Source organism: Choloepus didactylus, chromosome X (assembly GCF_015220235.1).
Source record: "Choloepus didactylus isolate mChoDid1 chromosome X, mChoDid1.pri, whole genome shotgun sequence".
Lineage (NCBI taxonomy): Eukaryota > Metazoa > Chordata > Mammalia > Pilosa > Megalonychidae > Choloepus > Choloepus didactylus.
This window is the reverse complement of record NC_051334.1, coordinates 49074752-49087318: the sequence shown is the minus strand read 5'-3', so window position 1 is coordinate 49087318 and position 12567 is coordinate 49074752. Positions and strand designations below refer to the sequence as shown.

General features: G+C 45.0%; 1 protein-coding gene across 3 annotated transcripts; it reads left to right on the top strand.

The window, feature by feature from the left end:
• Positions 1–287: 287 nt before the first annotated feature.
• UXT (ubiquitously expressed prefoldin like chaperone) lies at positions 288–11610 on the top strand. 3 transcript variants are annotated; one of them, XM_037822485.1, is made up of 7 exons: positions 288–336; positions 515–627; positions 1569–1650; positions 1769–1836; positions 2116–2223; positions 11221–11284; positions 11513–11610. In XM_037822485.1, exons 2-7 carry the CDS (start codon positions 524–526, stop codon positions 11564–11566), a joined length of 480 nt encoding a protein of 159 aa, XP_037678413.1. In that variant the 5' UTR covers positions 288–336; positions 515–523; the 3' UTR covers positions 11567–11610. The 3 variants fall into 3 exon arrangements, with proteins under 3 accessions (XP_037678413.1, XP_037678412.1, XP_037678414.1); XM_037822484.1 differs by lacking the exon at positions 288–336 and having other exon boundaries at positions 473–627; XM_037822486.1 differs by lacking the exon at positions 288–336 and having other exon boundaries at positions 1474–1650.
• The last annotated feature ends 957 nt before the right edge of the window (positions 11611–12567 follow it).

The following is a 12567-nucleotide window of genomic DNA, read 5'->3' as shown; positions in this document are numbered from 1 at the left end:
CACCTCCCCCAGAACCCGCCAAATCCCATTAAACTCCCCCCGCACCAGCTTTGCATGTTTCCCTTCAGCTCCGCAAGTAACTTTCGTCATTTCCCTATTATTAGCCGGTTCATTGCCACTAACAGTCCCTACTGGCACGCTCTGCAGGCTCCACAATCGCGTGGGATTCCGTAAAGCCCCGCCCTTCTCTTCTCCCCTTTGGCCTGTCTTCAGGACCGCCCCCTCTCCACCTGGCTATTTGATTGGCCAGTTCGCTTGCCAGTACGTCATTCATCTGCGCCACCCGGAAGACGCGGTTCATACCAACTTGCCGTTCTTTTTCTCGGCGGCTCTAAGGTAAGGGCCGCGTTTGGGTGTCCCTGAGTGGCAGTGTCCCAGAGTTGGGAGGGGCGGAAGGCGGAACCCCCAGCTTGGGTCGGACGAGCCCATTTCCAACGTCGGGAGGGTGGAGATGTGCTGCTCATGAGGCCAAATTGCAGTGGTCAACATGGCCTTCCCCCTCCTCACTCGCCAGGAGCCCATCATGGCGACGCCCCCGCCCCCTAAACGGCGGGCGTTGGAGGCCACGGCGGAGAAAGTGCTGCGCTATGAGGCATTCATCAGCGATGTGCTACAACGGGACCTGCAGTGAGTGACAGCGTAGAAGGCGGGACGTTTGGAACGCCCCACGTGGTGGGCGGGGTGTTCAGAGTCAGGGCCGAACCTTCTGATTGGTGAGCGGGCGTTTGGAACCCGGCCCTCGCCCCTTTCGATCTGGAAGGCGGGGCTGCATCCGGGGTGCGATTGCGACTGGGACTCGGCTTTCGGAGTGGCGGGCATGTCCGCGCCTGCGCAATCTATGATGTCGCGTAACAGTTAAGAGCTAGGTTTCCGGAGGCAAGTTCGAATCCCGGCTCGGCCAATTGCCATCCGTGTGAACACCTTGTACCTCGCCTCTGTGTGCCTCAGTTTCTCCAGATGTGAAATGGGGAAGTTGATGAACCTCATGCAATAGCTTTGGGTTTTCAATGTGTTCGATCATTGTAAAGAATTTAGCATGAATGCCAGAAACAAACCAGAGCCTCAACGAGTATGAAGAATTATTATTAATAAATATCATAATTAATCCAAGTGGGCTTAAAAGGGTTGGAAGAATTTTCTAGGGTAAAGATGGGACGTTCTAATCAAAGGGAGGCATTTGGGGTGGAGTATAATAATAATAGTAATAATTAATAGCTATCATGTATATACAGCTTACTGTTTGGCAGTCACTGTTCTAAGCACTTGATATGATACACTCCTTTAATCTTCCTAATGACTTTGAGGTAACACTGTCATTATCCCTATTTTATAGATGGGGAAACTGAGTCCCAGAGAGGTTACTTACTTGTCAAGGTCACACAGCTAGTAAAGGGGAGAGCCTGGATTCAAACCCAGGTAGTCTGACTCCCGAGGCCAAAATCTTAACTTCTGCACCCAAACGCCTCTTCCCAGCATGGTGAAATGAGGGTCTCAGAGGGTCATGATATGAGGTGTCCCAAGAGGGACAGGATCACCTGTTGGTCACCATTGGACTCTCACCCCATCAGAAAGGTGCTGGACCATCGTGACAAGGTATATGAGCAGCTGGCCAAATACCTTCAACTGAGAAATGTCATTGAACGACTCCAGGTAAAAATATTGGGGTTGGGTACCTTTGGGAGTCTGGAGGAGAGACCCCAGACCAAAACCTGTCACCTGACCTAAAATCTGACAACTGATTCCTACCTCTTTCTCCCTGGCCCTGCAGGAAGCTAACCACTCGGAGTTATATATGCAGGTGGATTTGGGCTGTAACTTCTTCGTTGACACAGTGGTGTGAGTGCCTACCCATCTACCTACCCCTGAGTCCACAAGGTTCAGCATGCCCCCCTACTTTATTCAACAAAGTATTTTTTGAGCATCTGCTATGTACCAGACACTGTGCTAGGTTCCAGGGATGTGACAGTGAATGAAATAAGAAAAAATCCTACTCTCCCATAGCCTCAATTTGAGGAAGGCCGGGGGTGGGGAGGAATCAGAAAACATCTTAAACCGTAGGGTATGCTAAACGGTGAAAAGAACTTTCCTTGCCTCCTCTAACCACTCTTTCCTCAGGCCAGACACTTCACGGATCTTTGTGGCCATTGGATATGGTTTTTTCCTGGAGCTGACATTGGCAGAAGCTCTCAAGTTCATTGATCGTAAGAGCTGCCTCCTCACAGAGTAAGTCCCATCCATGAGGATAGTGTCTAAAAACACCACCGTTATCAACACCCTTTTCTTCCCATGGCTTTCATGGATGATACTTAGGGACCCATATCCCTTCCTTCCCAGAGCTTGGGCTGAAGAATGTGGGGATGCAAAGCTTATCAGCAGGCACAGCACATAATAAGCATTCAGTAAATGGTCTTTGTATTGTTCATTTGCACATTTATTGGGCATCCCTTGGTGTGCGATAATGGCATTGTGCTCATGTAGGACAATGGCCTTATACTTAGGAAATGCACACAGGAGTCTTTAATGGTAAAGCTTCATAATGCCTGGAACTTTCAAATGGTCCAGCAAAAAAGCGTTAAGTAATGTAGAGAAAGAGAGAAAGCAGATGTGGCAGAAGGTTAATGAACTGTGAATCTGGGTGAAGGGTTTACAGGTTTTCATCATACTATTTCATTGTTTCTATAGGATTGAAAATTTGAAATAAAAAAAAAGTTTAAAAAATTCTTTTTACAGCTGATATTCAAATCAGGATCCAAACAAAGACGATATAACAAGGTCCATATATTGTACTTGGTTGATAGGTCTTTTAAAGTCTCCTTTAATCTTTCATTTTCTAGGAGTGAGAACTATTTTGATGGCTATAGAAACCAGATTGGGGTGTACACAACCTTTCCCTCCCAGCAGTTTAGATGTGAATTAAAGGAGAAAACGATGTACATCCGGTGGGAGAAATGGGAAGGGGCGTTTGTTTTTGAGAATGGTCTTGTAATCATGATAAAAATAATAACAACAAACACTTATATAACACTGACTGTGCCAGGATAAGCACTGGACATTTTTCACTCATTTAATCCTCACAACAACCCTATGAAGTGGGTACTATTATCCCATTTTCACATGAGGAGACTGAGCCCCCAAAAAAGTTAGACGTGGAGATGGGATTTGAACCCAGGCTTTCTGGCTTCAGAGTCTGTGCTCTCAAATGAGTTGATTGAATTGTTTAATGTCTGGGGGGTTCCGTGTTCATAGAAGGAAATGCTCAACACTGTTTTTATTTTGTTTGCTTACTTATTAATCTTATGGATTTATTATAGTCAACATGCAGCTATATAGTAACATACCTACACACAAAAATAACAGATCAAAACAGGTTGAAAAAGGTACAGTGTCCCCAATTAGACCTTAATGGCTTAATTAACTCAGTCACTGCTAAATATTTAGTGAAAATCTTGTCTAATATCCAATTCATTTAAATGTTTTAAAAACCTTATAAAACAAACAACATACAATGATGTTAATGCTAATTTGTTTACTCATTAAATATTTGAGTGTTCTAAGTCCTAGAGGTACCTCTGATCAAAACAGGTAAAAATCCCTTTCCTCATGGAGCCTATATTCTAGTGGAGAACCCAAAAAATAAATAAGCTAGTTATGTAAACTCTTAAGTATGTCAAATGGTAGTAAGTGCTAAGGAGAAAAATAAAGCAGGGAAGGGGGAGTAGAAGTCTGGATGAGGGGATTGAAATGTAGCTAGTGAAGGCCTCCCCGGAGTAAGTGACATTTGAATCACTTGATTGAATGAACAAACCATAGGGATTTCTGGGAAAAGCATTTGCTGACAAGAGGAATAGTGTACCTGGCATGTTAGAGAAACTGCAAAGAGAAGATAGTGTGGCTGGGATGAAGTGAGCAAGGGGACACTGACTAATACACTTGGATTAACAATATTTCACAAGGGTGCATGCCACTGATCTAAAAAAAGCCTTCTTGGTTATTGTGCCAGTTTGAATGTATGTCCCCCCAAATGCCATTATCTTTGATGTAATTTTGTGTGGGCAGACCTATCAGTGTTAATTAGATTGTAATTCTTTGAGTGTGTCCATGGAGATGTGCCCCACCCAACTGTGGGTGATGACTGATTGGATAATTTCCATGGGGGTGTTGGCCCGCCCATTGAGGGTGGGCCTGAATTAAATTACTGGAGCCATATAAATGAGCTGACAAACAGAAGGAACTCAGTGCAGCTGACAGTGACATTTTGAAGAGGAGCTACAGCCAAGAGGGACACTTTGAAGAAAGCACAGGAGCTGCAGATGAGAGACAGTTTGAAGACGGTCATTGAAAGCAGACTCTTGCTCTGGAGAAGCTAAGAGAGGACAAATACCCCAAGTGCAACTAAGAGTGACATTTTTGAGGAACTGCAGCCTAGAAAGGAACGTCCTGGGAGAAAGCCATTTTGAAACCAGAACTTTAGAGCAGACGCCAGCCACGTGCTTTCCAGCTAACAGAGGTTTTCCAGACACCATTGGCCATCTTCCAATGAAGGTACCCAATTGCTGATGTGTTACCTTGGACACTTTATGGCCTTAAGACTGTAACTGTGTAACCAAGTAAAACCCCTTTTATAAAAGCCAGTCCGTCTCTGGTGTTTTGCATTCTGGCAGCATTAGCAAACTAGAACAGATTTTGGTACCGGAAGTGGGGTGCTTTTGCTGCTGAGTTTGCAAATACCAAACATGTTGGAATGGCTTTTTAAATGGATAAGGGGAAGATTCTGGAAGAATTGTGAGGAGCATGATAGAAAAGGCCTAAACTGCTTTGAAGAGACTGTTTGTGGAAGTATGGACTCTAAAGATACTTCTGAGGAGGTCTTGAACAGAAATGGTGGATGTGTTGTTGCAAACTGGAAGAAAGGTGATCCTTATTTTAAAGTGGCAGAGAATTTGGCAAAATTGAGTCCTGGTGTCAGATGGAAGGAAGAATTTGAAAGCAACAACCTGGAATACTTAGCTGAGGAGATCTCCAGACTACATGTGGAGGAGGTACCCTGGCTTCTCCTTGCAGCTTATAGTAAAATGCGAGCGGAGAGAGATAAACTTAGAACTGAACTCTTGGGTTCTAAGAAACCAGAAGCTGATGGCCTGGAAAATTACAGGCTTCCAGGGGGTGGAATCCCAGAAGCTGCAGCCCAACATGAGGATGTAACCAAACATGGAACCCAGCCACCATTTTAGTACAAGCCAAGACTGGAAAAGGAGTTAAGCAGAAAGGATTTGTGGAAAGTCCTATTGTCTGATGGCCTTGACCCCCGTGTGCTTCATGCGAAGCCAACAGAATTTTTGCAGGATCTTTATAGACAGAGCCGTTGCTGGTCTGGACTGGAGGAGACAGACAAGGAACAAATTGAAGGAATAATGTCTTCAAAGACAGAGCCATGGAGGTTGAGGTCTGGAGTCAAGAGGTCTCGGGCTGGGAGAGTGGAGCAGCCCACACGCATGGAAAGGGTGAGTTTGCCCTGGAGGTCGAGGGTGGGCCTTCCACCCCGATGCTCAGGAAATGTTCTGCCACCCCAAGCCCCAAAGAGGTGGAGCACATTCCCAGGGAATTGGGGAGAGCCTGGCTGCCACCACACTGTTCTGAAGGGGTTGAGCGTGTGCCCCGGAGATGGAAGGGAATCCGGGTGCTGCCCCGATGTTTGAGGAGGGTGGGGCCGAGAAGGTGGTCTCCCCAATGTGTGGATATGTTGGAACACTCACCCCAGCGTTTGGAGAGGAAAGGGCTGCCACAAAGGCCCTTGGGAAGGGTTAGGCTCCCAGTCTCTCAAGCCCCAAGGACGCAACATCGTTCTGTAAATGACTCAGTCTTTGAAATCTAATGGAGTTTGCCCTGCGGGTTTTAGGAACTGTTTTGGTCCTGTTAACCCTGTTTTCCTTACTCTTTCTCCTTATGGCAATGGGAATGTTTATCCTACGAATGTCCTTCCTTTGTATATTGGAAGCACATAACTTGCTCTAAGTTCACAGATCCACAGCTAAAGGAAAATTATGCCTTAGGACTGACCACGCCTATAATTGATTTTGATGGAATCTTGTACTTAACTATTGTTACTGAAATGATTTAAGTTTCTGTGATATTGTTGTGGGATGAATGTATTTTGTATATGGAAAGATAATGTCATTTTGGGGTCCAGGGAGTGGAATGTGCCAGTTTGAATGTGTTATGTCCCCCCAAATGCCATTATCTTTGATGTAATCTTGTGTGGGCAGACCTATCAGTGTTAATTAGATTGTAATTCTTTGAGTGTTTCCATGGAGATGTGCCCCACCCAACTGTGGGTGATGACTGATTGGATAATTTCCATGGAGGTGTTGGCCCGCCCATTGAGGGTGGGCCTGAATTAAATTACTGGAGCCATATAAATGAGCTGACAAACAGAAGGAACTCAGTGCAGCTGACAGTGACATTTTGAAGAGGAGCTACAGCCAAGAGGGACACTGAAGAAAGCACAGGAGCTGCAGATGAGAGACAGTTTGAAGACGGTCATTGAAAGCAGACTCTTGCTCTGGAGAAGCTAAGAGAGGACAAATACCCCAAGTGCAACTAAGAGTGACATTTTTGAGGAACTGCAGCCTAGAAAGGAACGTCCTGGGAGAAAGCCATTTTGAAACCAGAACTTTAGAGCAGACGCCAGCCATGTGCCTTCCCAGCTAACAGAGGTTTTCCGGACACCATTGGCCATCCTCCAGTGAAGGTACCCAATTGCTGATGTGTTACCTTGGACATTTTATGGCCTTAAGACTGTAACTGTGTAACCAAATAAACCCCCTTTTATAAAAGCCAATCCGTCTCTGGTGTTTTGTATTCCGGCAGCATTAGCAAACTAGAACAGTTATATTTATCATTATTCCTACAGTCATTTCTTCCAGAGTTGCCTTCCTTAGGCTTTCAGTGATTTTTCTCTTTTCAGACTTTCCCAGGGTTTAAGTTTTAGTAGACCTAAAAGAACCTCAGACCCACTGAGATCTGGTAGGGTGCCTGCTTTCATGGCCAATGCAGTTCTGAGCTGGTAATCATTCAGGCCATATCTGTTTTTTGTAACAGAGCTTTCCTTGTTAAATCACAGGATTCCTGAGCCTTTCAAATAGATTAATTTTTTTATTTTTTAACTTTTATTTTGAAATAATTTCAAACTTACAGGACAGCTGCAAAAATAATACAAACCCCATACAGAGAATTCCGACAAACCCCACCCCCAAATACCCAGATCCACCAATTTTAACATTTCGCCATATTTGCCATTTATTCTTTCTACCTATCTATCATCTATCGATTTTCTGAACATTTGAGAGCAGGTTGCACACATCACACTCCTTGTAGATACTCCAGATAGATTTCCTATGAACAAGGATATTCACTTATGTCCCATTATGTCCTTTTGAGCCTTCTCTCCTCCCTTGCTAGATCACATCCAAGATCATGTATTACATTTAATTGTCATTATGTCTTTAGTTTCTCTTTCTTTCTCTCTTTTTGGAAATTTTGGAAACCTATATGCAACATTAATCTTCCCATCCCAGCCCCTCTCAAGCATACGATTCTGTGGGATTAATCACATTCACAGTATTGCAGTATCCTCACCACCATCCACTACTAGAACTTTCCCTTCACCCCAAACGGAAACCCTACACTCATTTTGCATTAACTCCCCATTATCCCTGCCCTCCCCTCCCTGGCCCTGGGAACCTATACTCTATTCTCTGTGTCTGTGTGTTTGCATTTTCTCTGATATTTTGTTTGTGGTTACCATGGGGCTTAAATTTAACATCCTAAATCTATAACAATCTCGTTTGCTTTGATACCAATTTAACTTCAATAACATATATATGCAATAGCATATAACCCTCTGTCCCCCCAACCTTTTTGTAGTTCTTATCACAGATTATATATTTATACATTATGAATCCAAAACCATTGATTTCTCATTACATTTTATGCATTTGCCTTTTAGGTCCTGTAGGAAGTAAAAAATGGAGTTACAAATCAAAATACAATAGTACTGGTATTTGTATTTACCCATGTCATTATCTTTACTGGAGCTCTTTATTTCTTCAGATGGCTTCAGTCAATTGTCTAACATTCTTTTCTCTCAACTGCAGAGTTGAGCATTTCTTGTAGGACAGGGCTAGTGGTGATGAAGTTCCTCAGCTCTTGTTTATCTGGGAATGTCTTAATCCCTCATTTTTGAAACACAGCTTTGCCGGATACAGAATTCTTGGTTGGCAATTTTTTGCTTTCAGCACTTTAAATATGTCTTCCCACTGCCGTCTTGCCTCCATAGTTTCCAATGAGAAATCAGCATTTAATCTCATTGAGGCTCCCTTGTATGTGACACATTGCTTCTCTCTTGTGATTTTCAGAATTCTCTCTTTATCTTTGGCATGGAAACAGTTTGATAGCATGCCATAGTGTGGGTGTATTTGGGTTTATCCTGTTTGGAGGTTGTTGAGCATCTTGGACATGTATATTCATGTCTTTTGCTAAATTTGGGGAGTTTTCAGCCATTATTTCTTTGAATATTCTCTTTGTTCATTTCTTCTCCTTCTGGGACTTCCACAGTGCATATATTGGTACATTTGATGGTATCCCACAGGTTCCTAAAGCACTGTTCACCTTTCTTCATTCTTTCATTCTGCTCCTCAGACTGGATGATTTCAATTGTTAGCTTCAAGTCCACTGATTCTTTCTTCTGCCAGATCCAATTTTTAAGTCTTTGTCTGGAATGTCCCAGGTCTGTTCCTCCTCACTGATGGCTTCTAATGCTTTAATCTTTTCCTTTGCTTGAGCCATCACTTCCTGTTTCTTCCTATGTTTTGCAATCTTCTGTTGAAACCTGCATGATCTAGCCCTTCCCTCCCTCCTGGACCTTATCTTGGATGTACCACTGTCCTTGCACCATTCACTTAATCCTTAACACTCTGGCCTCCTGCCTGCTCTCAAAAAAGCTCTTTCCTGCCTCTTGGCCTTTTTGTGGAAAAGTGCCTCCCACTGTTGAACTCTTACTCATTCTTAGTTCTAATTCTTCATTTTCAGAAAGGCCTTCTTTTACTCTTTCTATCAGTTAGAATTCTTTTGGGTAAGACCTTATCCAAGCTGGCTTAAACATAAGGAATTTACTAGTTTATGTAACTTAACAGTCCAGGGCCAGAGCAGTTCCAGGCATTGCTCAAATAATTTAGCCAGGACCCATTTTCTACCCTTTTCTCCTACCCCTATATATATTAGGCCTCTGCTGTTTTTCTCTCTCAAACTCTCAAAGGACTCGATGCTCCTTCGTTGTAGCACTTACAGCATTTGTTTAGTTGCTTAATTTCTGTCCCCCCCAGGGGACAATAGACTCTTAAAAGAGCGGTAGTTTTCTGTTTTGTTCACTCCCATATATCCACATGCAGTTTTATTTCTCAACAACTATGCCTGACACACTAGGATCTCAGTGTGTTTCAGTGATTTTTTTTAAAAGGGTGGTGGTGGGGGTCTGAAATAGTTGTGGCAAGCAAGTTAGCCAGAGAAAGGAATAAGTGACCTGGCAGCAGTGAGCGCTGCCCCCCCCCCTCCCCGCCACATGCCTCGTGGAGGCTGGTGAATTTAAGATGTATGATTCTCAAACTTTGGGATCTTTGGGAGTTGGGAATACATTTTAACAAGCTCCCAGGTGATTCTGTATAAATGGTTCTTGAGCCACACTTTTAGAAATGATAGAAAGTGGTGCCCAGCTGCAGCTCTCTGTCACATTTTTAAAGAACACTCTGCTGACCCTGCTATCAGCTCGTAGGTGTGAATAGTTTGGGTCATGTAGTATTAGGGGGCTGTGAAAGGACAGGGAGGAAAGAGAACTAACCGTATTGCCAAGATTGTGATAATATTATAGGTAGGCTCTAAACTGAAAACAGAAATGATAGTAGGAGGGTTTGGAGAATTAAGGTGGAAGTGGAAGAGCACAAGTATCTAGGAGTTGCCAGAACAAGATGCCTGGGTAGCTCCTTTGAACTGGCTGCCATCATGAGTGGTGTTGGAAATCAGGCTGTTGAATGCATTCTTTTGGAAGTAGAACAGTTTTTCAGGATAATGTTACCATTAGTCATCACTTTAAGGTCCTTAAGAGGCATCTCAGATTTAATATGTCCAAAAGAAAATTCCTGATCTTTCTCCCCCTCTATCAAACCTGTGTACCCAGTCTTCCCCTTGTCAGTCTATGACAATACCAGCTTCCCACTTCCTTGGGCCTTGGCATCATCCTTGAGACCTCTCTCTCACATCTGACATCCAACCCTTTCTCAAATTCTTTTGGCTCTACCTTCAGAATATATCCAAAACCCAATCATTTCTCATCACCTCAACTGCTGCCACTGTGGTCTGAGCTTCTATCAACTCATCACTGGACTTCCTGCTTCCACACTTGTTACCCTTATCCCCAATTAATTCTCACAGCAACCAATGGATTTTCTTAAAACCCAAGTCAGTTCACATCCCTCCTCTGCTCAAAACTTTCCTATGCCTCCCACATCACAGTAAAAGCTAGAGTCTTTACTATGGTCTTGTAGGGTTTACACAAACTGCCTCCCCTTCTTACCTCTTTAACTTCACATCTTACTACAGTCTCCCTTTGCTTATTCTTCTCCAGCCACGCAGGCCTCTTTGCTGTGACTCAGACATGCCAGGCACACTCCCACCTCAGCACCTTTTGCTGTCCCTTCTGTCTGGAACACTCATCCTCCAGATAGCCAGATGATTAGCTTCTCCACTTCCTTTAAGTCTTTGCTCAGATGTGTCTCAGTGAATCCATCCCTGGGCACTCTATTTAAAATTGTAGACCCTACGCTTGCACTCCTTAACCTCCCTCATTGTTTAATTTTTTCATTGCACTTATAACCATTTGACATACTGTATATTTTATTCCATCATTTGTCTGTCTCTCATAACTAGAATGTGAGTTCCACAAAGCCAGGATTTTTGTTGTGTTCACTGCTGACTCCCCAATGCCTAAAACTGCCTGGTATAGAGTGGGCACTCAGTAAATGTCTTTTGAATCAGTGAAGTCTAGAAGATGGCCAGACCTGGTGACTTGTGGGAGTCATCCAGGTTGTAGGTAGGTCTTGAAGTGAGGACAGGTCGTCCTCATAATCTTATGTGGGTCCCACTTCACCCTTTCTTGTTTCCCTTCTTCAGGCTCAGCAACAGCCTCACCAGGGACTCCATGAATATCAAGGCCCATATCCACATGTTGCTAGAGGTGAGAGCAGCTCACCCCACTCCCAGACTCTATCTCCAAATGTGTTTAGGGTGGTGACCTGAGGAAGAGAGAGAGCCTGAGAAGGGAAGAACCATCTTTCCTGCTAAGCTGGAGCTAAGCTGGAGTCAAGCCGGAACTGGGCTGATTCCAAGGGAGGGGAGGTCAGCGCAAGCCTGGGATGGGTCCTCCACCCAGTCTGTGTTCAAATTCTTCCCTCCTCTTTTTCAGGGGCTTAGAGAGCTACAAGGCCTGCAGAATCTCCCAGAGAAGCCTCTTCACTGACTTCTGCACTCTTCCCCGACATTAAAGAGCCTGAATGCCTTTGAGTCCCATGGCCCTTCTTTTTCCCTTTAACCCCAACTGGTTGCCAAGGTGCCCTGTTTCTAGAGCACACTGTTACTAGGAGGCTCAGAGTCCAATCTCTGTATGGAACCTCTAAAGCACCCCAGAAGTCCCGCCTCCAGCCTGTTGCCTGGCAGTATTTACCGCTTGCCTTTATTCTCTGCCCTGTTGCCCGGCAGCGTTTGCAATTTGCCTGTATGCTCTGCCCTCTCTTCTGTAGTCTTGGCAACCTGGACCCCCACCTCACCCCTCCTTCCATTCCTTTTCCTGGACACCATCCTTTGAGTTTCCATAGAGAATGGGCTGGTTCAGGACGGAGGTTTGTTCCCAAGGCAGTCACTCTTTCACTCCTGGCCCTAAGGTTTACCCCTGCCCTACGCCCTAATCGTTACTCGGGTACCCTAAGTACGCCCACGTCCTTCTCGGCCCAACCTTGGCCTCACCCCTACTTCTAAATGGTTCAAGTTTCCGCCAATAGGTGCAGAGTTGGACCCCGCCCTCTCCCACCCCCGGGCGGGCCTCTATGCCAGGTTGAGTCCAGCTTCCGCCAATCAATGCAGAGCCAGGTTCCGCCCCTTTGTAACTGGCAGCAGTTCGACTCTGCCCTCTTCATAGGCATTTAGTTTCCTCCCCTTGGCGCTCCTTCTCGTGTTTAGCAGCCATATCGCCCATCTACCTCCGCTCTGATCTAAATTAGTATTTTCTAGCCAGTCCTCATAGTTACACCGCCCGCCCCGTCCCCTGCTACTCCCACTTCTATACAAGTCCTGCTTCCGCTGAGCAGCGTGGAGGGCGGCACCGCCCCCTTGATGTTTTGGCAGCTGTCTGGGAGACCCTCCTCCGCCAATCAGCAAAAGGCAGGGCCCCCACCCCCACCCCCTCCTCCGAGATTGTTTATCTCTTCCATCAATCCCACTTAGGCCAATCGGTGTGGGCAGGAG